The sequence below is a fragment of the Colletotrichum phormii genome, assembly GCF_030913505.1.
Source record: "Colletotrichum phormii strain CBS 102054 chromosome Unknown BDP81scaffold_36, whole genome shotgun sequence".
In the NCBI taxonomy this organism is placed as follows: Eukaryota; Fungi; Ascomycota; class Sordariomycetes; order Glomerellales; family Glomerellaceae; genus Colletotrichum; species Colletotrichum phormii.
Genome location: NW_026851478.1, coordinates 111086 through 135763, shown reverse-complemented (window position 1 = coordinate 135763; position 24678 = coordinate 111086). Strand labels below are relative to the sequence as shown.

General features: G+C 52.5%; 4 protein-coding genes and 1 non-coding gene across 5 annotated transcripts; 3 read left to right on the top strand and 2 right to left on the bottom strand.

Moving 5' to 3' along the window:
- Nucleotides 1-2590: 2590 nt before the first annotated feature.
- BDP81DRAFT_441522 (glycoside hydrolase family 28 protein) lies at nt 2591-4264 on the top strand. Its single transcript, XM_060591601.1, has 3 exons — nt 2591-3117; nt 3168-3506; nt 3572-4264. Exons 1-3 carry the CDS (start codon nt 2691-2693, stop codon nt 4141-4143), a joined length of 1338 nt encoding a protein of 445 aa, XP_060438346.1. The 5' UTR covers nt 2591-2690; the 3' UTR covers nt 4144-4264.
- Nucleotides 4265-4435: 171 nt separating this feature from the next.
- Nucleotides 4436-6522, bottom strand: BDP81DRAFT_441520 (alpha-L-rhamnosidase). The gene has a single exon (XM_060591600.1). It carries the CDS (start codon nt 6510-6512, stop codon nt 4647-4649), a length of 1866 nt encoding a protein of 621 aa, XP_060438345.1. The 5' UTR covers nt 6513-6522; the 3' UTR covers nt 4436-4646.
- A 988-nt stretch (nt 6523-7510) lies between these two features.
- On the top strand, nt 7511-9915 carry BDP81DRAFT_360944 (MFS hexose transporter). The gene is made up of 4 exons (XM_060586411.1): nt 7511-8268; nt 8326-8951; nt 9003-9391; nt 9453-9915. Exons 1-4 carry the CDS (start codon nt 7934-7936, stop codon nt 9705-9707), a joined length of 1605 nt encoding a protein of 534 aa, XP_060438344.1. The 5' UTR covers nt 7511-7933; the 3' UTR covers nt 9708-9915.
- Nucleotides 9916-14401: 4486 nt separating this feature from the next.
- On the top strand, nt 14402-16396 carry BDP81DRAFT_455378 (NupC family nucleoside transporter; the record flags this gene model as incomplete). Its single annotated transcript, XM_060593059.1, has 2 exons — nt 14402-16048; nt 16115-16396. 2 exons carry the CDS (start codon nt 14402-14404, stop codon nt 16394-16396), a joined length of 1929 nt encoding a protein of 642 aa, XP_060438343.1.
- A 2118-nt stretch (nt 16397-18514) lies between these two features.
- Nucleotides 18515-18592, bottom strand: BDP81DRAFT_t361. Its single transcript has one exon. It is a non-coding gene; the product is annotated as a tRNA-Gln (tRNA).
- Between the last annotated feature and the right edge of the window lie 6086 nt (nt 18593-24678).

Genomic DNA, 24678 nt, shown 5'->3' with positions numbered 1-24678 from the left:
AGAAAAAGGAGGAAAAGAAAATTGTTGAGCTGTGTAGATGAGCTAGCTGTTCAAAGTGGTTGATGATGAGAAAAAATAGAGGGAATATCGGAGGGGGAATCACATTGGATTTATAGACATCAAACAACAACAACTTCGAGATACACATCACTTGCTCAGAAACCATTCTCATCATTTCCGCTCCGATTAGCCTATACCTTACTATAGCCGGCTGTGCTGCCCAGAGGGATCTCGCGAAGCGGCTGCAGCTAGATAGAAAACCAGCCATTGTCGTGACCAAAGTGTGCCCTTCATCCCATGCCGGAATGGGTGTAAATCAAGCAGCACGTTGGAAGTCTGCTGCGCATACGCACCGCACCGCCTTCTAAACTCCCGAAGCTAGGGGCATGCGGCCCTACGGAATAAAGTATGGTATAGGCTATGGAGACGGGCATCTGCATCCCATGCATCCGGGTCTCTAGAATCCTTCTTCTTCTTCTTCCCCCGGACTCGGGCCTTTCCGAGCAAATGAGAGAGCTGAGTATGCAACATGCAGAGCCTGGTGGTAGGCAGAGTACAACCGTCAGCCCCGTAAAACAAACGCGATAGGCGTGCGTCGCAGGGCTGAGCTGCAACCTGAGTCTCTGCTGAGCGTCTTGGGGCTGAGAGACGAGTCGGCGACCAGGACGCTTCGAGTCAAGGCGAAGGCCGCCGGGACGTGAGCCAAAGGAATCCCGGAGGCGGCGGCGCAGTTCCAGCTGTCAGACGCCAGAGGGCTGGGTCTCACAGACAGTCTCACTTGGACCTCCGGCCCTCGTGGTTGGTCCCATTCCTTCTGCTGACATGCCGCCCATTTTGCGCTGCAGTGGTAAGCTTATTCTTGGCTCACGGGATGTTGAGGGGTCGTGCATATCGAGATGTGAGATCTTAGAGGCTAGTGGTACGGATAGATGGATGGGAAAGGAGACGAGAAGAGAGAAATGGTAATAGCTTGGCATGGTGGAGTGCTCATTTGGCAGCCACGCAGCTTCTTCACCACATGTGCAAAGTACGAGGTATGTACGGATACCAGTCTTAGGAACAGCGGACTCCGCGTTGCAGATGTTTCCACAGTCCAGTGACTGACTGTGTCGAGGTCACGATTCTCGGTTCATCTACTCCTAGAAGTAAGTTGTAAGGTTTGAAGTCAAGAAGCGAGGCCGCTGATTAAGCCGCGTTTGCCGTCTGTCACAGGACCCGTGATCATCGATGAACTCACTGCCTAGTGGAGGTTCCGCTCCATTTTTGTGGCTCTTCGCGTGGGCGAGTCAAGTGCCGGCAGTAGCCAATAAATGGAGTTCCTGATCGAGGAGATCTTCATCTAGATTCTCGAGCCATTGCACAGCGGATCATATCGAGTGAGCCCTGAAAAGGCTGAAATGAGTTGTGATGGGCCAAGTCCCGAAAGAGAAGGAGGATAGAGAGAATATTCTCCGAACGGCACGCATAATCCAATAGTGGCTCCGATCTATTGCTCCAGCGTCCCCCGTCTTGGCTCACGGAGCATCGCCGTTACGGCACGGTGCTTGGCAATCCGAATGGGAGCAGTTCCAGAAAGATCGGTCTTTGGCCAGTCCGGAGGACGGGATGCGGAAGTGCATACCCGGACGTTCTGTATCTGATACGAAGGCTGCGGGCACCCGTAATCAAAATGAGGACTTGGGATTTCTCCCCTAGGCCGTTTCGAACGTGGCCACGGCAGTGGGATGCCGATATTTTCTGGTTGGGACGTGGAACATGACGCAGGGTAGAATTTCTGCCGCGCCCAGATCATCAGTCGTCAGCCCCCAGTTTGGATCTTGATACTACCAAAATGCGGGATGATGGTTGAGACAATTCTTAACTTATTGGGCAGAAGTTACGGATACCGCTGGGTCATCTCCTTTTAATCAGTCTGTGGCCCATGCCGTGGGCAGCGTGTGCCAAGCAAATGGGATATACTTTGACCACGACGGGACGAACTGCAACCATGACGCGGCTCATGTGTGCCGTTTCCTTTTGTTTCACCAAAGCTCAGCCCCAGAGCCCGTTCAGGTCGCCCCCCTGATGGCCCTGGTTCGTCGAGAAGATTTGATCTTAAGTTTTTGCAGGGTAGGGATGCTGAGGTAAAGCTGTCCAACAAGCAGTACCCCTGACAAAACTACCGGGGGTAAAGAGAATGGTCTGGCGGCCGGGCCCCGATAGCGCCACCATGTACTCTATTTCATACCTCTAATACCCATTCGGGACGGCATTTGGGTGAAGCGAGCTCGCTCTTGAGCCCACTGTCTGTGTTGTTCTTTTGATTAACACGGCGTCAGAATCCCGGGTGCAGAGGGTTCGATTTTCATGATTCGTCAAGCAGCCACTTGACAGAGCACCTGTTCCGTTCAATTTCCCACAAACGATGGGATGAATCGTGGGGTCGCTGGCGGAAGCGGCGTGGATGCTGCAAATGGCGAATCGAGCAGAGGAGTCGAGGTAAGGCTGCTGGGCCCATTGGTGGAGGAGGTTAAGGGGAATCGGAGGAGGGATTCCTTTTATCATCCCATAAGGGCCCTTTTTCTCGAAGAAATACAAGCTTGTTGTTTTTCCTGTTCATTCCATCTTTCCATTCCGGTGTCTCTCGTTTTCTTTTGCTCTTCCAGTCCTCGACGTTTCTGTCGGTTTTCACTCGTTCAAAATCTACAAACATGAAGTTCACTTCCTTTTCACTCCTTGCGCTGGGCGCTCTTATCACGGAACCGGCGAACGCCCAGCTGTCCGGCACCGTTGGACCTACCACCAAGGCCGCTACCAAGGCCGCCAAGAAGACATGCAACATCACCAGCTACGGTGCCAAGACCGGTGCTACCGGAGACATCGGCGCGGCCCTCAAGTCCGCTTGGGACGCCTGCAAGACCGGAGGTGAGATCCTCATCCCCGCCGGCGAATGGGGTCTCGGCACTTGGCAGACTCTCTCCGGCGGAACTGGTGTCTCCATTAACCTGGAGGGTACCATCTACCGCACTGGAACTGCTGGCGGCCACATGATCATCGTCCAGAAGTCGACCGATGTCGAGTTCTACAGCGGCAACTCCAAGGGTGCCATGCAGGGCTATGGATATGAGTTCCACAAGCGTAAGCCTTTCCCATTCCAACTAGATTGTCGCATACTGACAATAAGCCAGAGGGAAGCGGCGTCTACGGACCTCGTCTCCTGAGATTCGTCTCTGTCACCGACTTCAGCGTTCATGACATCGCCCTCGTCGACTCACCGGCCTTCCACTTCGTCATGGACACTGTCACCAACGGAGAGGTCTACAACATGATTGTTCGTGGTGGAAACCAGGGTGGTCTTGATGGCTTCGACTTGATGGCTGCCAAGAACGTGCACGTTCACGACGTCGCCGTCACCAACAAGGACGAGTGCGTCACTGTCAAGAACAAGTCCAGCAACATTCTCATCGAGAACGTCTTCTGCAACTGGTCTGGTGGCTGCGGCATCGGCTCCCTGGGTGTTGGCACTGGTACGTTCAAGCTTCGAGAGGACTCGCTCAGTGACGATGCAACTACTAACAAGACTTGTCCGTAGCAATCTCCGACATCCACTACCGCAACGTCTACACCTCCAACTCCAACCAGATGCTCATGATCAAGAACAACGGTGGTGATGGTGCCTTCCAGAACGCCAAGTTTGAGAACTTCATCGGTCACGGCAACGCCTACTCCCTCAAGATCGACTCCGCATGGACCGGCCAAAGCAAGGTCGCCGGCAACGGTGTCGAGTACAAGAACCTGACCTTTTCCAACTGGAAGGGTACTGCCGCCAACGGTGCCGCTCGCGGTCCCGTGGTCGCCCTCTGCGCTGCCGCCGTCCCTTGCGAGAACATTGACGTGTCCGGCATCAACATCTGGACCGAGTCTGGTTCCTCCATCGTCGACAAGTGCAACAACGCCTTCGGCACCGGTCACTGCATGCGCACCGGCTCTGGAACCTACACCAGCACCGCTACCACCAAGACCGTTGCCAGCTACTCTGCTGCCACCATGCCCGGCCTCGTCACCGCCGGACTCGGTATCACCAAGTCCATCGATATCCCCGCCATCCCCACCACCTTCTACCCTGGTGCTAAGCCCGCCAGTGCTCTTGCTGGCGCCGCTTAAGCGCGAAAAGTTCATGAACATGAAGCAACTAGGATCCGGCTCGACAAGAACGAGCTGATCTCATTTTCCTGTACATAGTTACTGTTGGTTCACGGGGTCGTATACGACAAATAGTGGTAGCAATTATCACTCGTCTGTTGGTGATCCTATTGCTTGTTCTTCTTGTTGTTCTATCTTACATTGTAGGCAGGAGTCGGTCGAAGTAGGTAGTGACGGCCTGGGTGGTTGCCCCACCTTTATCCGGCCGTGATGACTAAGCCAGTTGTCCCACTTCGCCCAGGGCAGGTGCCAGCCAGCCCATGGTACCTGCCTATTACTCCTTATCAGCCTTTGCTGTTCCAACAGTTACTTAATCCAATCAAGTAAATATGTTTGGAAAAGCCAAGCTGCGCACATATCATTCGGGAAATGAATATCAATTTTCTCTGGCGTCTACCACTTGACTCGATGCCTGATGGGGTGGTTTAGATTCATTCTACTCTAATCTTCGACTGGTCACTGCATTATTGACTCCCGACCTGTGACTTGATCCAATCTTCGTCCAAGTGACCCATGGTGACTGACTTCGTTTCCTTGACGCCCACAAACTCTCTCAGCTTTCCCCTAAGAAGGTACGTTGGTGTACAGCTCCAAGCGTGACAGAAACTGTTGTTTCGAGCATCGCCGTAGGGACTTGCCCGAGGATCTTCGGGGTTGTAGCACTCCCAAAAGGTGTCTGCACCGGCGCGGACCATACCTCCCCAGTAACTGGCCATGATCTTCACGCACTTCTCGTACAAGCCCACGGTAGCGAGGGCATCGCACACATGGTGCCATAGGTAGGGGGTCAGAGGCTTGAGAGCATCGGGGTGTCTAAGTGTGTTGAGCAGAGCCGTGCGGGCGATGTCCTGGGGGAAGGCCTCTGCAAGAATAAGCCAAGACGCCGACGCGAAGCTAACCTGTGCCTTGGGACCAGACACGAAGACGTTATCTGGAGAAAGGAACACCTTCGCTGCTTCGGTCATTTGGGCCACGAGGTCCACAAAAGGGGCCTCCTTGCCGAGGACCGTGGCCAAGGAGTTAGCTGCTTTCAGACAATACAGCAGGACTCCGTGTAGTCCTGCGCTATGTTCCAGCCCAGGCTGCCAGTCAAGGAACTTCCATCCTTCGCCCTTGGACTCATCGAACGCGTGAGTGGTAGCATCAAGATGCGTGAGTGCCCGCTTCACGCAGCCGAGGACGGTGGGCCAAAGGCTATGACCGGCAGCTTTGTCGCCCGATGCCACCACATAGTCGTACGTAATGGCGGCGAATAGCGCGTCGTAGTCTACAATGTAGTCAGTCGAAGGCGTGAGCTGAGGCTGCTCAAAGATGCAAGCTGGCACGGAGTCATCTTCGCGGACCACGGCAGCGAACTGGAAGATGCAGCGCTTTACGAGGTTGAAGTCCCGGAAGGTGCTGTAGTTTGCAAGCGCTTGAAGCCGAAGATCTCCGCTCCAGAGCCGACGATCCCTTCGAGGCCCGTCCTCAAAGACGGTTTGCATGCAATCTCTCAGTGTCGATATGCTAACGTGGTCGATCTGCTGGAGGAGAGAGTCGTTAAACTGCGGAGCCTCCAGGGAGTGGTTCTGGCTGATGGCGCTAACACATTGGCATTTGACGTCCGAAAATGTGACCTTGTATTTGGGTGAGGTGTCGATGACTTCAACTCGAAGGAAGCGGAAAGAATATCGTCGAGATAGAGAGACCTCCTCAGGACACGTGTCGATATTGATGGTTTCATCCGGAAGCCAGCTGGTGCTAATCCATGTTTCAACATTTTCCATCCCGAGAGTCACGTCCAAAGGAGATTCGCCAAACGTGAGGCGCAACCTGCATGGGGCGTCCATGTGTGAGCCCCGGGACTCTAGTCTCATCGAGACATATCCCACCATGTGAATACCAAAGTCGAGAATGAAGTCATCTCCTTTCCCCCAAGTCTTGGACGGTAATTTGTCAATTGGGTATTCCGCAGGCGTGGCACGGACACCAAAGTACTGGCTCTCGTCTTTGTCGAATTTGATGACGCGTTGAGGAGTTCGTGTCCATCGCTGCAGCTGTGGGCACAGATCATTGGCGATATTTTCAAAGTCTCGATTCCAGCGCGTCGGGAGCACGCTCTCGACCATATCCTCGGGAGCATCTGCCATGGTGGGTGGATGACTTGGAGTCGACAAGGAAGTAGAGACTATTGTAGCACCCGGGAGGACAAGGCGCGTGATTGGGGGCTGAACATGAACTTGAGATTTGTGTTTGTCTGTGGTTGCTAGCAGAACATGGGTTTGGGTCCAGGTCGTTGGAGGAGCTTGGGGGATGCTTTTGAAGACGCCACGATCCCAAACAGAATCCATAAACGCTTCGGTGTGACAACCACCCGAGAAGGGTAATCGAAAGCACCGAAGCTCGAGAGGAGGGGAATGTGGCTGACGCTTCTGATTGCTCAATCGGGACTTTTTAGACCCATGGCGATGTCGGCGTGGAGACCATTTCTGGGGCCGGTGCGGGGATATACCGAGGAAGAGTCAGGATTCATGACAAGCTGAATCGACAAGCGTCTGGAACTCCAATGGAACAGGTCAGCTGGACGGAGAAGAGGGTTCAACAACGGTAGAACTACGGATGAGCTGCGGGTGGACTAGAATCGTCTTCGTCCCGTGAGGTCCTTGTTCAGGTTTTGCAAAGTCTTTGACTCCTTGGCGGCATGATTAGACCGAGGAACGGCCCCGAGCTAGAAGAGGCTCCTTTGCGCAAATGCCGAGCTGCCACAAGTTCACACCGCGTCTGCTTTCTGGAACTGTCGAGATCAAGGGCATGTCGTATTCTATGCTGGACTACGGTTGTTGTTGTTGTTGTCGGCCGTCTCAAGAAATGAGAAGCATATTCAAATACTTAATACAACTTCAACCACAGCAACCGCCCAGATCCCCAGAGACACGGAGCAAACAGCGATTCTGATGATGCTCGGGTGAACCCCCCGCATCCTTTATCTGCATTTTCATGCACCAGCCGGGATATAGCCGTGTCTGTGGGGTCCCCAGACTGCACTACCGAAACGGCGGGTCACTGACATCTTTGGCCCAGGCCAGAGTCCATGTCCAGACTTGACTGCGACTGGCATCGGCACCAAGTCCAAGTTCATCTCATGGCTAAGTCGTACTGTCACTCTTTGGGTTAGCAGTCTTTGGATCATAGCCAACCAAAGCCCCCAGGTTATTCTTCGGGTCATAGACTGACTCAGGAGCGCCAACCGCGTGCGCTATTGACAACCACCCTTGGTCAACACTTGCCGGCAACATGGCCGAACCATCAGTGAAACGCAATGCTACGGCTACCACAATGCAAGCAGCATCTGACAATAGCGTTGACCGGCCCCTCCCCCGCAAGAGTCAACCAAATGGTTGGGTGAGGAGGCGGGTCTGCCTTGAGAACGATCACGCCTGGCCTCGGACCTGACGAGGAATGCCACCACGAAGAAAGGGGGCTTGCACTATAGACTGTGGGCTAGTGTCGGCCGATCATTGAGACGACGTTGATCCGAAGAAGTGCCTACAACTGCCCCCATCTGAAAGGCTCCTGAAAAGTCCTGGACAATAAGAGTCGGGGACATTCCTGGCTTTGTTGCACTTTGCCCCAGTTCCCCAGTCGCGAACTCCTCAACTTCCCCAGATCGTCGGTGCTTTCCCCAGATTTTCTCTCAACTTTAAGTTGTTCGGCCCGACGTTTTTCAACTCCTTCGATTATTCCTCACCCAAAGTTGACAATAGTGGCGGTCATGGACGACAAACACCTCGAGGCGCACCCAACGTCCATCGTCGACAAGGACGACATCGCCGCGGCAAAGGGCGAGCACGTAGAGGAGATTGGCCACGCCGCGACGGCAGAAGATCACGAGGAAACTATTTTCCAAGCCATCAAGAACCAGCCGTGGGCGTTTGCGTGGTGTATCTATGCCATCTATGTCCTCATCCTCACGAGCTTTGATAACCAGGCGGGTGGAACGGTCATTGGAATCCCTCAGTTCCGCAAGGATTTCGGTTCCGAATTCAATGGCAACTATGTTCTCCCCGCCAAGTGGCAATCGGCTTACAGCGGAGCACCTGTCGCCTCGTATGTGCACTATCCCTACAGCTTTCGGGCATGAGCTAACTTCACTCTTTATCACAGTGCCGTCGTTGGATCCCTCGGTGCTGGCTGGGTGGCTGACCGCATCGGCCGCAAGTGGACCTACTTCATCAGTTTCTGTTTACTATTTGCCGGCATCACTTTAGAGGTAGTGGCCACTACCAACGAGATCTTCTTCGCGGGCAAGTTTGTTGCCGGATTCCCCATTGGCGCTTTCATCACAGTCAGCATGACATACATTGGCGAGATCGCGCCCTTGGCTCTTCGCGGCATCTTGACCGCCGCTGCGGCCATCGCCTTCACAATTGGCCCATTTATCGTCTCTCTGGTTGTCAACGAGACTGGAACTCGAACCGACCGCTGGGCTTATCGCACGATCTTTGTGTCGCAGTATGGCGTTAGCGGAGTTGGTGCTCTATTGCTGTTCTTCATGCCGGAATCGCCATGGTGGTTGGTCAATCAGGGCAAGATACAGAAGGCTGCAAAATCTCTAAGTCGTCTTGGCTACGATGCCGTCCAGGTCGAGAAGCGTCTTTCTATCATTACTCTCACCCTCGCTGAGGTTCGCAAGGAGACCGACGGCGCCAGTTTTGCCGAGTGCTTCCGCAAGTCCAACCTTCGCCGCACCATCATCTCTGTCGCGCCTTTAAGCATCCAGGCTCTATGCGGTACGTTCTTCGTGTCGTATCACAGTTCTCCCTTTGACTGATTCTGTATAGGTGTATTCTTTGTTGCATCGTACTCTACCTACTACCAGCAATTGGCCGGATACAGCACCAAGGAGAGTTTCACGCTGGCTATTGTGCAGCAGGTCATGTCCATGCTCGGCAATGTCACCGCATGGTTCCTCATCGATCGAGTTGGTCGCCGTGGTCTCACTCTCTGGGGAATGTGCACCCTGACAGTCCTTCTCATGATTACTGGTGGTCTTGCGGTCGCTGCAACACCTGGTGCCGTCAAGGGAACCGTCGCACTGCTGCTGGTGTACTGCTATATCTACAACGTCACCATTGGAGCCACAGCATACTCCCTCTTGATCGAGGTTGCAACTTCGCGTCTCCGTGCTAAGACTGCTTCTATGGCACTGGCTCTGCAAAACAGTCTCTTCGTAAGTCGGATCCTGTTAGCCAAGGTCATTCTTGGTGTGCAAACTGACACCTCTCTTCCAGACCATGTGGGCGTTTGTTATCCCCTTCCTTTTCAACCCCGACCAAGCCAACCTCGGTGCCAAGGTTGCCTTCATCTTCGGTGGCCTTTCCATTTTGTCCACTGTCTACCTCTGGTTTTACCAACCCGAGGTTGCTGGCCGGTCTTACGAGGAACTTGATGAGATGTTCATCAAGCAGGTCCCAACACGCAAGTTCAAGGGCTATAAGACAGAAGTGCAGGAGAAGAGCCAGAGGGCGGTTGCGGAACAGCAATGATCTGTCATACAGTTCGTTGATCCTTGACCTGGCTAATCTAAGATGGTTTCGGGAGGGAGCACCGTAGTTGGCCGACGGTTGATTTATCTTTGGAAACGCTACATGAACAGGCGGGAAGCGTTATATATTGACAAGAGAAATAGTACTGAATGGAACTCTTCAAGAACACACGAGTTGAAGCTTCTGGTGCAATTGACACCAAACGTGCCCCAGTGGAAAATGTATGTGAGGCAGCTGCCAATACTGAGCAACGTCCAAGAGACACGTATGTAACGATGGTTGCAGGTTACCCACCAATACATCAGGAGCAAAGCTGATTCATCTTCCACCGGCATACGCAGGCGGAGTTAAAGCCACTTATCGACTGAAGTCGCTCTACAACACCTTAAGTGGAAGCGTCTTCAAATCATTGCTGCAGCCAGTGTCGCTAGTCTAAAACGAATACTGATAGATTCCTTGTCAAATTTAGCCTCGGAGCTCTCTGCTCTCCTGGCGCTGGAGATCTTTCACGGATCACGCCGAACTGCGTCATCCCAGACAATGATACTTACTCGGAAATTCCTGCTCACTTCCTCACGTTGCCCTCCCTGCGCCATCTCGGATACAAGGCCAAAGCCGGTACCAGTTGATGTGCCTAGCAGCTTGTCAGATATCGTTCTGGTCCATCTATGCCTGCCGTCTCGTTGGAATGAGATGGCTTGAATTGCTTATAGAAACCCCACTATCCTGTGTCGCCGGCTCTTATAAGACTGTGCGTGTGCCGCGGGAGCGACGATATCTCACTGTCCTAATCTACTTGGCAAATGAGAACCATTGACAAATGACGATGTCTATATGTACTGAATACGCAAGTCACATTCAAAAGGGTATGATCCGGGGATCTTCCATTGAGAAGAATTTTGCATCGGGACCTCAGGACGGAGACGTATTCCTTCGCGCTCAGTGTGGCTTGCACACGTGCATGAATGGCTTTCGGAAGGTTGGTGATGGCATCATCTCTGGAATCTCCACTTTTATCCACACGTTATAGAAATACCTTAGATCTGGAAAGATTAAACGAACTGAAATGACTTGGCGATCATCGGATGAAGTCACTTCAACATGCACGACAATTAGCATCTCAGTATCCTAATAAGAAAGCTGTCACATTGGTTGGAAGATTTGCCTTGGAAGTTGGCACCACTATACGTGTGTTTCATACGGATCCTAGTAATTGCTCAGAGTGTCAGGCGGGGGGGGATGGAGCCTGTACAAATAGATGCAGATTCATGAGAGACTGAGCGTGCATCTGTATCGGTACGGAAACCTTTGTGTAAACAAGGTTTTCTCGGTTGTCTAGTAGCCAAGAGTAAGACCCAGCTTGCCCGCCATGTGCTTGCTGTGCTCGAAGATGTCATCCGAATGCCCGGGAGTGGAGTCGCGAGTTCAGTCTAAGACTATCCGTAAGGAAATGCCATTGCCACACTGCGAGTGCGGCGGTCCGCGATGTTGGATCTGGGGGCGGAGACCACACGTGGTAGCGTCTCTGGATCCGCGGTTTTGCGCTGACCCAGTTGCGCAGCTAACCAGCCCGTTGATAATCATTTCCGCTCTCAATGCGGGAGCCGACGGGGATGCTAGACATATCCCGTTCTCGCATACTGCGTCGAAGGTGTCACATTGTCAAGTCCCCGGTCCGTAAGTATTATTCTTTCTGATAATGATCACTTGGATCTTCTGTATCGGGAATCGAGGGATCAGTCTTGCGCGCGCAAAGACTCAATTGTGAATAAATGGCTGTCGGAGGACAGCGAAGGAGCCAAGCTGACAAGTTGTGAGCCAGGCTCAGTTTCGCATTGGCGTCGTCGGAGCTCACCTTAAGCTTATCATCGGAGGCACTTCACGTGCCTGTAAATGGTACAGAGTCTCCAGGTTCCCAGCCAACAGACTCAATTGGAATGGCGGAGCCGACCGAAGTTGAAAGGCGAAAGGCATGGCACTTTTGTGTTGGGCCAATCTCGACAACAGAGTCGCCGCGCTCGTTGACTGGATTGGGCACACAGATACGACGGCTGCAACTCGCAACCTAACAGGCCCGGCAACCTTGCTCATGTTCCCCAGGGTGGCGTGGAGCACATCCTCTGCCCGCCCTGCACCCTTAGTCCGCGCACTAAGACGCGGATGCTGAAGCATGGGAGTGAGAGGAGGGGAGGAGGGGGGGAGGGATGCTAGATGCGCCTAGGCCCAGGCCCTTTTGTGTGGTCAACTTGGTGCCTGTGCTCAAGGTGTTCTCGGGAACTTGGGAGTTCTCGTCTGGCAACGTCAGTCTGATAGATGATGATACATCCCTAAATTCTGTCTTCTCGACCTTATCCGACGACAAAGGGCCAGACGAAGAACTGAGGACAGTGATAGAGAGGGCCGGGGAAAGCCCAAGATTGACATGCTGCCGACACCAACTATCTGTCATCCTCCGACAACCTGCACATGCGCTGTCGACTTGATCGCAAGCTTCATTCGCAATGGTGCGGTCCGGTCCAGGAATTCGACGTTTAGGGCTCGCTTACAGCTTGCAATCGCGAATGACAGGGCCAGCTCGCCAATCTTGACTTTTTATTTCGCCTCATTGCTTCAGCACTGCACGCGGCGGAAGGGGAGATTACTGAGAGACCAATTGAGCATCCGCATCCTTACGAACTCGAAGCGAATACAGTGATTAGCAGGGGTTGCTCTTATCGCTGGTCTTACCATACTCCATCGTAAAGTGAGCAGCCATGGGCAGCGGCTCAAGATGCTGTGCCTCAATTAAGCATCAGACATTGATACCTACTCACCTAGCGGCCCTTTCGATCCATGGTTTTGGGGGCGCCGCGGCGGCTGATGCAGCTATCGCCAGCCAGTCCCGATTCTCCGCATGTCTCCGTGTCTCTCTGACAGCTTGGGGGTCACTTCGCGCGCCTCTTAGGGTCTTGGGCGTCGGCCCCTTGGCCATGTTTGCGCCCAGCAGAGCGGAAGGATCTGCCACACCTTCCATCGTACAGAAACAGGCCCGGTCTTGGGCCTATCAGGGACCCCTTAATGATCTTAGTCAAAGACACAAAACGCCATCCCCGGGAACCACTGCTCCGGCATGTTTGACGGTGCCGGAGTCTCAAGTCCTTCAAATGACAGTAGTCTGCACTCCGTACTTTGTCTGAGTACCTACGAGTCTACATGCTCGCTGGCCGGTGCTAGGTACTGCTTGGCCATGATTCCTGACAAGAGAAGAAACGAGCAGATCCCATCATGGGATGGTTCAAGGGCCATGATTCGTGCGTGGACTCGGCCGACGCGTCTCGCCCATGAGTCCAGCCAGTCTCGATCCTTGCTGGAACCTCCAATTGTTTGTCCAACGAACTCGGCAACCATTCACACCCACACGCTAGCCCTGCCCTTTTGCTAGACCATCTTTCCCACGTCCAGTCCCGTCTCTCCAATCTCAGTCGACTCCACCGCAAGTATCCATCGTTCCATTAACCTTCCAGAACCGGAAGCACGCCGTTAGCTTTGCCACTCACGTCGAGAGCTAAAGGTCTTGGCCCGGCTCTGATCGAAAGTCTGTGCCGTTGGGTGCGGCGACTATCCCTGTCCAGCCACTGTCAAAGTGCCAAGAAAATAAGATAAAAAACACATTCCTTATCGCAAGCACACCGAGCAACAATCGAAGGGTTCCCAACTTCCCAAGAGTAAGACTAAACTTTTTGATTAACCCAACCGGTATCTTAACCCCGTCGACTTAGAGTCTCAGTGGAACTTGGCATACGCGAGTGGATTTGGTATCGATTACTTGACAGTAACTTTTCCCGTCACCACACCGTCTATCTGGCCAAAGTACCTACCTACCTTGGCCAGCAATAGCTTCATCAAGGGTCCAAGACTTGAGAGAGTATCCGTAGCGTCATACTGCCAGGTAACAATACCAAGAATCGCTGCTGATAGACCCTAGAGTATCCGTATGGACAGCCAGTCTGTCACTCCATGAGAGCCGTCAGCGGCCGGCCCACACACAGACTGGGCGGCTTGCCACTCTCTCGTCTGTCCGTCCCGAGAGATATCGTCTTACTCTTCCAACCTGCTCCAATCTCGTCCCTGATTCTCGCTTTGGCGTCCTCCCTCCCACACTCCCTTGCTACCCTGGCCACCCAGTATCTCTGGTGCAGCAGTTGTTCGTCAATCCCACACCCGTGAACCCTGTCGCCCATCCCATCCCGCACCCCTCGTTGGCTAGCCGTTCGTCCAGAATTTGGGACAATCCACCGAGATGGGCACCGAACCGCATGAGGGTTTCCTCCACACCAAAAGGGCGGCGAACTCCATCCCGACCTGGTTGCTGATAAGGTCGACGAGTCGTAGGCATTGCTTTACTTGCCTAGCCTAGCCTCGGCACTACTTTCGGATTTCTTGATCGTCGCACTGGGGCTTTTTAAAGAGGGCTTCCCCTCGAGGCTCGTCTATTGTAAGGGTCTTGTGTCGTGCAGCTGCTTCTCAAGTTCCTCGCCGTCAACCTCCCCAAAGTACGCCAGGGCGCCTTCAACTGTGTGGCCCACGGTCTCCTCGTTTGGTAGACCATTGAAAGAACTGGTTGTCAAGTTGCTCAACGCTTCTTTCAGCCCTACCTTTCCCTCCATCCTTTCCTCTCTTCGTCGGCGCGCTTTCAAGAAGCATATCCTTCAGCCATGTCTGCCCAGGTCACCGAGGTCAACCAGACCACCACCACGGCCGGTAGCACGCCACCCCGTCGCAACTCAGACCCGGCGCTGGAAATCCACAACCAGCACCAGCATCAACATCTGCACCACAGTGCTCGTGTTGATGCCAAGGGTCACGACGACAACGTAACCTACACCAGGACCGGAGAGACGACCGTTCCGCACCAGAGCCACCTCCACGAGCACTCCGTTGAGCCCCATGACATTGAGAAGGGCGACAAGCTCAGCGGACCCCCTGATTACGATGGCGAGAAGACTGGCGTCGTGGCCTCCAACGATGAGGAGGAGAAGAAGCCCTCCAAGTTCAAAACCCTCTACCGGAAGTACAAGTGGGTTTTCCACATCTTCCTCTTCTGCCTCTTCACCGGCTGGTGGATTGCCTCGCTCATCGAGCACCGCAATGACAAGAACTGGGTCATTCCGTTCCTTGTCTGGCTCTGCATTTCCCTCCGCCTCCTCTTCTTCTACATCCCGAGCTCGTACGTCTCCCGGCCGATCAAATTTGTGTGGCAACACACTGCTCTCGTCATCTACAACGCCATTCCTGCCAAGTTCCGGACTGTCGCTGGCGCTGCCGTGACGCTTGCTGTCATGCTCGTTGGCTCGTTCGTTTCGGAGGAGTCGGCCGATAATAACCGCGAGAACCGTGCCGTTTCCATCTTCGGTCTCATTGTCATCCTGGCCTGCTTCTGGGTTACTTCGAACGACCGCAAGCGTATCAACTGGCGTCCCGTTATTGGCGGTATGCTTTCGCAGTACATTATTGCGCTTTTCGTGCTTCGCACCGGCGTCGGTTACGATATTTTCAAGTTCATTGCGGACCGTGCTGGTGACTTGCTTGGCTTCGCCAACCAGGGAACGGCCTTCCTCACTGCTGAGAGTGTGCTTGACCTTCACTGGTTCATCACTGGCGTCATTCCTCCCATCATCTTCTTCGTCGCCATTGTCCAGGTCCTGTACTTTATTGGCTTCCTCCAGTGGTTCATCGGCAAGTTCGCAACCTTCGTCTTCTGGGCCCTTCGCGTGTCTGGTGCTGAGGCTGTCGTCGCTGCCGCCACTCCCTTCATCGGTCAGGGCGAGTCTGCCATGTTGGTTCGTCCTTTCGTCCCTCACATGACCAAGGCCGAGATCCACCAGATCATGACTTGCGGTTTCGCAACCATTTCTGGTTCCACCCTCGTCGCCTACATCAACTTGGGTCTCAACGCCCAGGCCATGGTGTCATCATGCGTCATGTCCATCCCCGCCTCCATCGCCATCTCCAAGCTTCGCTACCCCGAGAAGGAGGAGACTTTGACTGCTGGAAAGGTCGTCATCCCTGACGACGATGAGCACGAGGCCAAGAACGCCATGCACGCTTTTGCCAACGGTGCTTGGTTGGGTATCAAGATTGCCGGTACCATTGTTGCATCGATTCTTTGCATCTTGGCCTTCATCGGTCTCATCGATGGTCTGCTGACCTGGTGGGGTGGCTACATTAACATTAACGACCCTCCTCTGACTCTCAACCTGATTACTGGCTACATCTTCTACCCAGTTGCGTTCCTCCTGGGTGTTCCCCGTAATGGCGACCTTCTCAAGGTTGCTCGCTTGATCGCCCTCAAGGTCATCGCTGTAAGTGCAACTCATCCAAATGCTGCTTGACTACTTGACTTCAGACACTGACTGGTATTGGAATAGAACGAGTACGTTGCCTTCACCGAAATGAAGACGCCCGAGTACCTCGATCTCTCTCCCCGATCCCAGCTCATTGCGACATATGCCCTTTGCGGTTTCGGTAACATTGGATCCCTCGGTATTCAGATCGGTATCCTTGGCCAGCTAGCCCCCAGCCGTGGTGGTGATGTCAGTGCCATGGCGATTTCTGCGCTCATTTCTGGCGTCATGTCGACTTTGACGTCCGCCGCTGTTGCTGGTCTTGTTGTTACCCACCAAGTAACAAACCTTGCGGCTAGTGCTTAGGTAATTGGCGGGTCTTGAGATTCCAAGCTGGATAGCTGTTTCCGTTAGATGGCCATTGCTGAAACGAGAAAATATGAGTAAAAGATGTACGATGTTGAGGAAGAAGTGTGCTGGTACAGCGCCAGTTGATGAGAGAAGGAAAATATATGCAGTAGTTTATAATACCCAAGTGCATCTGCCAGCAAGCGAGCTGGATAACTCAACTAGAAACATCTACCAAGCGTGAACTCGGGAAAAAAATCAAGGTCTTGAAGAAGGAGTGCTCATATACCACTGATGCCTGACTGCCAAAGACGTCATCGAAGTCTTTCTTGCGCGATCCGTATCCTTTAACCGCCGTCTAAATCCGGCTGCTCTCCGTGAGTCAGGCCGAAGTAGTCTCCGCTATCCCAAGCCTCATTGGATCCGCGTCGAGTGAAATTCTTTCTTTGGCGTACTAGGACGAGGCATAAGTCCGCCGGTCTCCAGCGGGCGTCGGCGCCGGCCGTAGGCAGCATGAACGGCTTTGCGACAAACGAGCCTCAATTCCCTTCCCTGGGCCTGTGCAGTTTTTGGCGCGTAATAACTACCAGCCAGCTGTTCTCGAGCTGGAATTCGGAATGCTCCATGCATCCATCAATTCAGCTTGGTGCTGCTGGCTTAAGCCGCTAGTCGCCGGTTGAAGGTTTCTCAAGTGGGCGGAGGCGGGAATGGGTCCTGTTCTAAGTCGAGGTAGAAATGACAAGACGCCCATCAACTCCGTCTTGTGCCGCATACAGAGGAGTCCTGACGCATGAGTCCGTTAAGCTTTGTGACCTCCGCTGAGATATCGACTTACTCCAAGAAGCAATTGTTCAACCACGGCTATACTTCGGTACTTTGAATACCCAGTCGAGTACTGCACGATCTTGCGACCAGAACGACCGGGGCTCCATGCCTACCTACGCTAGCTGTCGTAAAGTGTCGCGACCTGTGTGTGGACTTGAAGTCTGTTGAAGAGATGCGCAGGACTCGCGTACCACAAGACAGCACACTCTCCGTGACCATTTCACAACATCCGACGATATGTATCGATCTTTGGTTGTGTGAGTCTGATTGATTCCATTTTGCTTGAGTAAACTTCGAGTACTTCAAGCTTCGTGATCCGGTTAAGGTCAGCCCAGGCGAGATCCCTTGTGCACTATTGGCAGCAATCTAAATAACGTTATGACAACTGATAGCCATAAGTCTGGATACTAACCTTGTCTTACACAGAGCAGAGTAATGCTGAGTGAAACACCGGCTCTGTGCGCGTTCTTACATGGCTTATCTGCGTTGCACCCTATTTGTCTCCGATACCTTTAAGTCATTTGAGCTGCTGTTCCCATAAGCAAACGGCACGTCTCATCCGCTATCTACTGCGAGAGCATACGCCAGTGTTTTAATGTCTGTGTAGATGTCGCTGATGATATAATCGTTAAATCGCCTTCTGATCTCAAGCAACAGGCATCAAATTTCGAGAGCAGCGCCAAAGACCGGCTAGCAGTTGCTTTACCCGGGATATTTATTATCTGCTCGCCCTTATTGGCTCGTCGATGAGAACTACCACACTGCTCGATTCCGTACAGTGATCGGGCTGAGATCCACCCTCACAGGGAAATTTGATGATGGATACAGTTAGCTATGGTTGTGTGTGTGTGTGTGTGTTATATTTAACGCCGTGGCGGCAAGGGCGCAGCCGCCCTTGCGGCCGACCTCCCGAAGGGTATATGGCGTGGAGAGCCGTTGCCCTATAACTATTGCTAGATACAGTTCAAATCGTCCTCCAAATCGTGCCTTATGGCTACTATGCGTTCTATCTGTCCCTGGTCTATCTGTCCCTGGTTCCCGCTGGTGCCCCAGTTCCATTCTTGAATTTTGCGGCTTAAGGCCGGATATGTCTGGAGAGGGCGGCCTGCCGAAACAGGCCCCTCGTACATGTTCTGATTTGTACAAGACCATTCCTGCCCCAGTACTTGGTTGACGACGTGTACTCGCCGCATATCCACTTTTTCTTGGTCGGAGGGTGTGGATATGAGAAAACCCTGGCGAGGGCCCGGAAAGGGTCCTAGGCCCCGCATTGGGCTCTGCCCTACCCTTCCCACAGGTAGTTAAAGCAGTTGCCGGCGGCTGGAATCGAACCAGCGACCTTTGGGCTCCAGAGGCCTTGCCAGGTGTATGCCACTACACCACGCCGGCCTGCAAGCGCATAAGAAGCGAATTTGGTTCAAGAACGAATGACAAGACAACGAAGTTGGTACCAAGGACCTTACGAAGCTGAAAACGAATAGACAGAGGGGGAAACTTTAGACGGGCAGTATCCGTAGATATATACAAACATCAACACCACAAGGCATCATCGTATCGATCCAACCGAGCATTCTCAGACTCCACCTCTTTGCTGGGCATGTCGAATTGATTGCTAGCCAGTGTATCTGCCGTGTTGGCGGCCATGACCAAGACTTCCAACGATCCCACTTGCTTTTCCTTCTGTCTTCGGAGCATTGAGGACCCCGTATTCAGAATTGATTGCGTTTGTTCCGTCGAAACTCATTGGCGGGAGAATAAGCCAGTGGGGACTGAGTGATGATGGAAGATTAAAGACCGCTTTAAGGGTGGCGTTGGACGACCAATTTGGGGAACAAATCCTACGGCGTCAAGAGGGGCTTACTGGAAGTCCTTCCTTTCTCGAATGGTTGGGCCGGAGATAAATAGCGCCAAGGCTGAGTGAGCAATTCTGGTGTGACATGCAGGTTCTGGGTAGAGCACACAAGACTTGGAAAATCCGGGGAAGGGCAGAGGTACATACGGTGTTAAGGGAGATATTTAGAGCTATTAGAGGTTGAAGTATCTGCCGTGAGGTACTGTTGGCATAGGATCATGGCTTTTGATGGGCTGAAGACTGGCTCGTCGAGGCTCTGTGTTACATTTACCCATGGATCTTGGGGCCGTCCCAAATGTCACCAAGACCCGATGTTTAAGAAACATGGCAGGAGGGCGTTCTGCGTTTGTTGTTGTTGTTGTTGTTGTTCTATTTAACGCCATGGCGGCAAGGGCGCAGCCGCCCTTGCGGCAGACCTCCCGGAGGGTATGTGGCGTGAAGGGTCGCAGGCTCTAGCTATATACTATATAGTACACGCCGTATCCTGACGTCCTCCAAATCTTGCTCGTGAGCTACTATGTGTTCTATCCATCCCTAGTTCCCACTGGTGCCCTAGTTCCGTTATAACCATCTGGTTTCTTAATAGAGGTAGTTTGTCGTTTGGAGGATAGGTTATGACCTATCTCCTAGTACCGCGGGCAGATCTTCTGGAAGAAGTCTGTCACGCAAAGGAAGGCCTGGAAGCCTTCAGAGTCAGTGATTAGCCCCTTGAAGTAGCGATCGAGGGACCCTATAGGTCCTACGGGCTCCTGGCGGCTGTAGGGGTAGAGGGTGGGCCACTGTTGCCTCCTCAGTAGGGTCTTTCGGCAGTAGACTAGATGGTCTGCCTCCTTAACCCATCCACAGGAGCAGGTGAGTAGTGCTTCTGTGTGGTTAAAGCGTTGGTGATATTGTTTAAAGTCCCCGTGGCCTGACCGTGCCGCGAGGAGGTGATGAAGGGTAGCCCTAGGGAGGCCAAGTTCAGGAGGGCAAGCAAGGGTAGCCTTGAGCCCTAGTTGGGTATAGCGGGGAGTTGCCTCTTGTTTCCACCCTCGTCTATATTGGCGTCTTGGCCGCTCTTTAGCAAGCCACTTGATACCTGATAGAGTAGCTAGTTGGCCCCTAAGGACTGGTAGAGTTGTTCCCTCCTTAGCTAGGCTGTCTGCTTCTTCGTTTCCTTTAATACCTTGGTGCCCAGCCCTCGCCCCCTCCGCCTCACCATCAAACACTTCTGCTAAGCCGAGACGGCCGCAGCCCTGGGCTATACGTTTATTGTTGCGGTAGATAACAAAGCCGTACCCTGTAGCTCCGTCAGGAGCTTTGGAGCCGTCTGAGTATGCGACTGTATGCTGACCTGGCACAGTCTTGAGCCAGGCCTGGAAGATCCTAGCTGCTACATCCTTCGTCTGTGTAACTATAAGGTCATAAGACCCTGGGAGGTATTGCGGCTGTAAGAGTGCTGGCCTTGGACACTTAGGTAACAGGCCAGCTGTTCTTTGGAGCCTGGTCTGTTGCCGCCCTGGCTGTAGCAGCCTTGGGACCAAGGGATGATGTTGGTCAACCTTCTGCAGGCGTATAGCGAAGCGTAGTCGCGCTGCTTCGAGGGCTACCTCTGCTGTAGGAAGGCCAGCGTCTCGGATGAGGGTGCTGGTCGGTGTGGTTCTCCAGACAGGCAGGATAGCCCTTGCTGCTGCTGTAATAACTTTGCTAACTCTACGGGCCAGGCCCTTCTGTCCTGTACCAACTGTAGCTATCTGTAAAGCAGTGCTACTGCTAGTATTGGTGCCGCTGTTTAGGGCTGGTTTGGTTAGGCCCGCATACCAGGTCTCAACTCCATATAGGGCTGTTGGAAGGACACAGACAATAACCGCTTTTCGTACTGCGGCTGCTGGGAGCCCCCCTTTAGTATTTGTTAGGTGCCGAAGGAACTGGGCTACCTTCCTTGCTGCCGCCACCTTAGTTTCGACATGGTGACGGAAGGTGAGTAGCTTGTCAAACCAGACTCGTAGCCATCGTACAGGCCTAGCTGAGGCCTTGATAGTTAGGCCCCTCGCTTGTATATCTGGTAGGTCTTTTGTCTGTCTATGTTTCCTGCTGAAGTGGACTGCCTCACACTTAGCTGGGTCAAAAGCAACCTTGTTATCAGTGCCCCAGTTAAGGATATGAGTGATCTCTTGGCCTAGAGCTATAGCATTTTCTTTTAGCGATGGGCTAGTAGCTACTAAACCTATATCATCCGCATAGCCGAACCGTAGCTTCTGATCGTCGGCTAGGATATCAGCTATATATAATAGAAAGATAATAGGAAATAGTGGGGAGCCTTGTGATAGCCCACAGGATAGAGGGAAATCCTCTGTAGTTGTATCCTCTAGCCTGACCCGGGCTGCTCGGCTAGAGGTAAAGGTGAAGATCAGCCTAATCAGATGCTTAGGCCAGCCCTGCTGTCGTAGCCTGATAACAAGTCGGTTTCTTAGGACAGAGTCAAAAGCCCCTTTAACGTCCATTGTTACAAGAGTTGCAGTGAGCCCCAAGTCTAGAGCCCTCTCGATCTCGTGTGTCAGACAGGCTGTTAGGTCGACTGCAGCCCTCCCTGGTAGTGCTCCAACCGCGTTCTGCGTTTTCGGGTCGATCATCCGACAAAGATAGCAGACGGCTGTCAGCTGTCTAGGTTCTTAGAGGGAGGATGGGCAGAAAGTGTCACGAGTTATGGCACGCAGCAATGGGCATATGAAGTGTGGTAAAAGTGGCTTATATTAACCCAAATAGAATCGAGCAAGGAAAGGTGCTATCCCATCGGGTGCGGAGTAGCTCCATTTTTGCCAAGCCCCAAAGTACCCACTATTTACCCATTATTACCCCGCATTTAAAGGGGTATTTGACGATACGTCACTTCTCCCTATGCTCTGTTACCTATTATCACCACTATGACTTACATTTTGGTTGATGCTATGATGTCTTCTGATGATTCTGATACCTCGATTGCTTCTAGTACTTCTGTACGTAACTGTATAGTAGTTGAGGTACACCCAGAAAACCTTACTACTGCCTGTAATATAGACTGTATGGCCAAGCGCTGTGATGCCGCTATAGTCCGGCCTTACGGCTACTGAATACGGCCCTCCGGGTTCCTTCTAGCCCTTTGACGTACCGGCCCGGGCCTAAGAGGTACGGGGGCTGCCGGCAAGCCCGCTTGAACTATTCCTCTAATACGTTCCGTAGAGCCTCGTAGAGTAGTGGGTATAGTGGACGAATGTAGTACCGTTATCTAAGGAGGGCCCAAGGGCTAGACGAGCTAGGATATATGAGTGGAGGAAAACTTCAGCAGACGAGATTTGCCTCTTCTTAGGGATCCTATTATATATAGGGATCCATAAGGAACCTAGATTATCAACCTACTGGTCGACCCAGCAGCAAAAGGAGGATCCTATCCACCTATTTACGCGGTTTATATCCCGGGACCGTTTTCAACTACTGCTCCGACGACTACGGATATTCGATACTGCGGAATTCCAGCCCGGGCAGTCCGGGCAGCCCAGCCGGGGCCGGGGCCGGGGCCGGGCCTAAGATCAAATGCTAGATGTATATCGGAAGGTTAACTAATGGTCAGCCCATATTCAAGAGACTGGGGATTTCCTCTATATACCCGGTTTAGACCTTATAGTTGACGAGGCTATGGTCCGATTAATAGGTCGATCTCTTGAGACGACAACGATTCCAACGAAACCTACCCTAACTGGCTATAAGATCTGGATCCTTGCCTAGTCTGGCTACTGTATACGGTGGCTGTGGTACGTATATGGGAAGAGCCCATACGCATTAGTCCCCCAGGCATAGCCAGCCCAGCCAGCCTGTTTAACCCAGCCCGCCCGGGCTGTCCGGTCGGCTAGGCTAGCCGGGGCAGCTGCTGGAAAGCTGGCTCTGTTGACACCAATGTAGTAGGTAGTAACTACTCTTGTTTCCCTACTACCAGCTGCAACCTACTACGTATTTCTTGACAACCTCTTCGCCTCTATACGTCTCTTTCGTACCCTACGGAATCAATAAGTTGGAGCTTCTGGTACCTGCCGGAAGGATAGTGGGATAGATAAGATCCTAGTTGCCGAGAAAGAGACTGAAGGACGGGGTATCCCCTGGGGGGAAATACACTGTATCCCTACTTTAGATGGGGAGGTAAGCTGCTAGCCTGCCCAGCCCTGCCCAGCCCAGCTAACTAGGAATTAGGTCAATCGATTCACCTGGAAGTATAATGCCCTCGTAGTCTTCCTGTCAACTGTCTTCTAGGACGGCCAGGAAGTTATTCACAGCCGCCGCCGCCCAACTGGAGACACTGCTGCTAAAAAGACTGCCCGGTAAGTCTTTGGACTAGACGTCCGCAAGGACCTTCCAATCCCTAGGGCAATTGATGAGTACAATCATAAGATGAATGGGGTTGATATGAGTGACCAGATGAGGTCCTACTATCAATATAGCCACCCTATTCGTCGAGGAGGCTGGTAGTCAATTACTTGGAATTTCCTACTGGAAGTGGTAGTTGTGAATAGTTTCTTATTACAGCTCTGGGGCAGCCCTAGGTGGTAAAAGGTGAAGTCCTATTACCAATGGCGGCAGTTGCTTGCAGCCTAGCTTATCCAGCAGTTTGGACCATTAGCAGGGGGGCGGAAGCATTCCCGACTTGGACGGGCTACAGATAAAAGGAATACTTCTATTCCATGGGAATACCATAGGAAGGGATCAAGGGGAGCTAACTTACTTTGTTCCTACTATAGTAATAAGGGGGTATTAAGGGCCCGACGCCAGACCCTAGGTATAGTATTTGGGAATAGCCGAAGAAAAGGACGCGGAAGGGCTGCTTAGACTGTAATGTAGCTCTTTGTATTGAGGGAGACTGCTGGTACTTGTGGTATACCCAAAATCTATAGGTAATAGAGGTACTTTTACTCTATTGGTTAGCTTGATTAATATAGAAGCCCTTATTGGCTCTACCCCGCCCTTGGCAAAAATGGAGCTATTTCGCACCCGATGGGATAGGAACAAATGAGAGAATCACGTGATGACGCACGTGATGGGCTGACTACAGAGTGCTGATGCTATTTGACGGAAACTATATGTACCCACAACTACCTAAATGCAGTAGAGGGATCTCTCTTTTGTATATGGCGCAACGGTACAATTCCGAATTCTGTCACTATTCCTATTTCGTGACAGAAAGGCAGCCCAGAGACGTCCCACATAGAGGAGACCAATTTCTTTTCCGAGATATGCCCGAGTCATTGAACAGGAACGTTAGGTGAAGACGGTAGCCTGTAACATAGTTTAGATTAGCATAGACCATGTCGGCATAGCGCCCGGCACGTCCTTTTGTTACCAGACGTTAAATACATCATCATCAACATCATCAGAGACGACCCAGACGAGGAGAAGAGCAGTTTCAAACCCATCGAAAACGAGTAATGATGAAATAGACGATTAAATTTTGTGGGACAGGCATCCACGAGCCTGGTGATTCCCTGGTCATTGCTCTTTAGTTACGTTACATAATCCAAGCTTGCCGGCATGGAGTCCCATCTTGGCAGCTCCATGACCGAATTTGGATGGAACTCGGCGGTAGGGCGATTCCAGACTCTTGACATCGACATGATTTTCT

Coding starts and splice junctions, on each gene's coding strand:
- BDP81DRAFT_441520 (XM_060591600.1), bottom strand. CDS start 6,512: ATGGATTCTGTTTGGGATCGTGGCGTCTTCAAAAGCATCCCCCAAGCT.
- BDP81DRAFT_360944 (XM_060586411.1), top strand. CDS start 7,934: ATGGACGACAAACACCTCGAGGCGCACCCAACGTCCATCGTCGACAAG. Junction 8,269..8,325: donor AGCGGAGCACCTGTCGCCTC/GTATGTGCACTA, acceptor TCTTTATCACAG/TGCCGTCGTTGGATCCCTCG. Junction 9,392..9,452: donor CTCTGCAAAACAGTCTCTTC/GTAAGTCGGATC, acceptor CCTCTCTTCCAG/ACCATGTGGGCGTTTGTTAT.
- BDP81DRAFT_441522 (XM_060591601.1), top strand. CDS start 2,691: ATGAAGTTCACTTCCTTTTCACTCCTTGCGCTGGGCGCTCTTATCACG. Junction 3,118..3,167: donor TGGATATGAGTTCCACAAGC/GTAAGCCTTTCC, acceptor ACAATAAGCCAG/AGGGAAGCGGCGTCTACGGA. Junction 3,507..3,571: donor CTCCCTGGGTGTTGGCACTG/GTACGTTCAAGC, acceptor ACTTGTCCGTAG/CAATCTCCGACATCCACTAC.